At 53.2% G+C, this 2,584-nt stretch overlaps 2 protein-coding genes across 2 annotated transcripts in view; one reads left to right on the top strand and one right to left on the bottom strand.

Annotated features, from left to right (window-relative positions):
* PTSG_03376 (uncharacterized protein) overlaps positions 1-1,423 on the top strand; it is a 4,749-nt gene extending 3,326 nt beyond the window's left edge. Inside the window, exons 9-13 of the mRNA XM_004995904.1 lie at positions 125-236; positions 372-425; positions 579-701; positions 886-1,011; positions 1,150-1,423. Of these exons, the coding sequence (XP_004995961.1) occupies positions 125-236; positions 372-425; positions 579-701; positions 886-1,011; positions 1,150-1,385 (651 nt within the window). The 3' untranslated portion in view covers positions 1,386-1,423. The remainder of the gene's footprint in view (positions 1-124; positions 237-371; positions 426-578; positions 702-885; positions 1,012-1,149) is intronic.
* Positions 1,424-2,485: 1,062 nt separating this feature from the next.
* The window catches only part of PTSG_03375 (uncharacterized protein), a gene marked incomplete at both ends in the record, with an annotated part of 1,230 nt that continues 1,131 nt past the window's right edge, over positions 2,486-2,584 (bottom strand). The window contains one exon of the mRNA XM_004995903.1: positions 2,486-2,509. Coding sequence (XP_004995960.1) covers positions 2,486-2,509 — 24 coding nt within the window. The remainder of the gene's footprint in view (positions 2,510-2,584) is intronic.

Below are 2,584 nucleotides of genomic sequence, written 5' to 3'. Positions count from 1 at the left end.
CTCTCTCTCCTCTCTCTCTCTCTCTCTCTCTCTCTCTCTCTCTCTCTCTCTCTCTCTCTCTCTCTCTCTCTCTCTCTCTCTCTCTCTCTCTCTCTCTCTCTCTCTTGTGCACGCGTGCGAGCAGATGTCAAAGAGCGTGGGGAATGTGGTTGACCCGCTGGTAGAAGCAGACGATGTTGGCAGCGATCTGCTCAGGTTTTATCTTCTGAAGGAGGCACGACTCGGCAGCGACGCAGGTAATATCACACACACACACATGTAGGCCTGTTCGGTTCGCAGTCATGCGCACACTGAGACATGTTTCATTGCTTGTTCCTCGTGAACCATCGTGAATTCCATCCACTCATCCCTCGTTGCGTTCACCTGCACAGATTTCTCGCACAAGCGACGGGACGCTGCCATCTCAGAACTCGCAAACAACTTCGGTTCGTGCATCTCCTGTGTCCTGTTGATGTACGATGTCAGCAGGCGGAGACGTCTGTCCACTTGGCTGTGATGGCATCTTGCTGATCCAATGCACACACACACGCACACACACACACACACACATGTGCTTGTGGGAACCGTGGTGCCTGCAGGCAATCTGCTGTCTCGAAGCACGGGTAAGCGCGTGAATCCAACAAATACGTACCCACCCCTGGCTGACGTGAAGCTGACACAACGTGAACAGCACGTGGCGGATGTAATCAACAACACCCAACGTACGTGAACATGCTGCCTGGTTTTGCCTGATGGTACCTTGCCGCAGCTGTGAAGGGACAATGTTCAGCAGCACCACACATATCCAAACACCACGCTATTGGTCTCTGTCCCACCGACACACACTTGAACGCCCACATTCGCACAAACGCACGCTCACTCTGTCATTGCACACGCATGCATCAGGTCGAGTGCAAGAGCTGTACGCAAGCGGCGATGTGGGCCTTGGAATCGAAGAAATTTTGCACTGTCTTCGCGAGGGCAACAAATACTTTCAAGAGATGGAACCTTGGAAGCTGGCCAAGTTGAAAGGTAAGTCGCGTATCAGGCGTGCAAGCTCGTTGATGTTGGCCGCGCACATTCACGCACATTGCTTCCACGCCCCGTTTGCCCTTTTTCACCTCAGCTGACCGTTCATCAATACTTCACCGCTGCGCGTATCGGGAGCAGATGACGCCGCTGCGCAACACAGGCGCCTTGCGTGTCTCTACACAACGTACGAGCTTCTGCGCGTAGTATCGCTGCTGCTGTGCCCCGTCACCCCAGCCATCAGCGCCGCCTGCCTTGACAAGCTCGCTGTCGCCCCAAGCAACGGCTCGGCCTTCTGCCAATCCCTCGCATTCTCGTACAACAAAGGCGGACACGCGCTCAAGCCTGGCGCAATCACCCTCATCCAACGCAGATGACGCGCGCGCACGCACACACACACACACACACACACACACACACACACACACACACACACACACACACACACACACACACACACACACACACACACACGCACGCACGTCTCTGCACACACACACACACACGCACGTCTCTGCAGTTTGGGGTGTGGAGGTGTCGTTTATTGCTTTGACGGAGAGGGAGCAAAAAAGGGAACCAGAGAGAATCCATGTCAGTTGCCACGCACAAAGCAGTGCATTACGTACATACAGCACGTGGCACGACGGCCTGACACCACCCCAACAACAAAGCGCCGCCACCACCACCACTCTACCACCACTCTACCACCACTTGCAGAAATCATAGATTAAAAGCTGATCAAGCAAACAACCAGCAGCGCAACACAAGCGCACACATCGTTGTGAAAGGAACACCCAGTCAATCACAACACAGAACAAAGCACAACAATGGCACAAGGAAAGAAGGCACAGGTGGGCAGGTTGTGTACACAAGTGAGGAAATGAAATGAAACGCATGCAAGCGCACAGGAGCACGCACATGCACAATTGCAAATATAAATGCACAAGAACAAAAGAGAGGAGAGGGTGCTTGCTGAATAAGCAAAGGGAGCAGGCACATGGGCCGCACCAAACCAGCAAGCACCCTTCATGACCCAACGCATCAAACCCATCCAACAATGTCCGACAAATGTCGGCTATGCTTCAACGCCATCAACACAACAGCGTGTGTCATCACAACACCAACAACTCACTCGCAGCGCCTTGGGGCCAAGCAAGCACTGGTGTGACACGCTCATGGCTTCCACTCTGCAATTCTGTCTTCTTCCCCAACAGCAGCCAGCCATGCCCGAACAACGCCCATGTGCTCGCTCCCAATCTCATCATCATCATCATCATCATCATCATCATCATCATCATCATCATCATCCTCATCATCATCATCATCATCATCATCATCATCATCATCATCATCATCATCATCATCATCAACAACCTTCTCTGCCTTCTCTTTTTCCTTCCCTCCCTCCTTCCCTTTCTGCTCCTTCTCCTCATCCTGTTCCTCTTCCTTGTCATCATCGCCGGTATCGTCGTCATCGTCAGCGCAGGCACAGCCGATGCTGCTGTGATGAATGACCACGCCAGTGGGAGAGGCAGTGTCGCAGTTGAGACCGCCGTCACAACAGCACCATCCACTC

Source organism: Salpingoeca rosetta (assembly GCF_000188695.1).
Source record: "Salpingoeca rosetta unplaced genomic scaffold supercont1.7, whole genome shotgun sequence".
Taxonomy (NCBI): domain Eukaryota; class Choanoflagellata; order Craspedida; family Salpingoecidae; genus Salpingoeca; species Salpingoeca rosetta.
The sequence above is the reverse complement of the archived record's forward strand: the minus strand, read 5'-3'. Positions and strand labels throughout refer to the sequence as shown.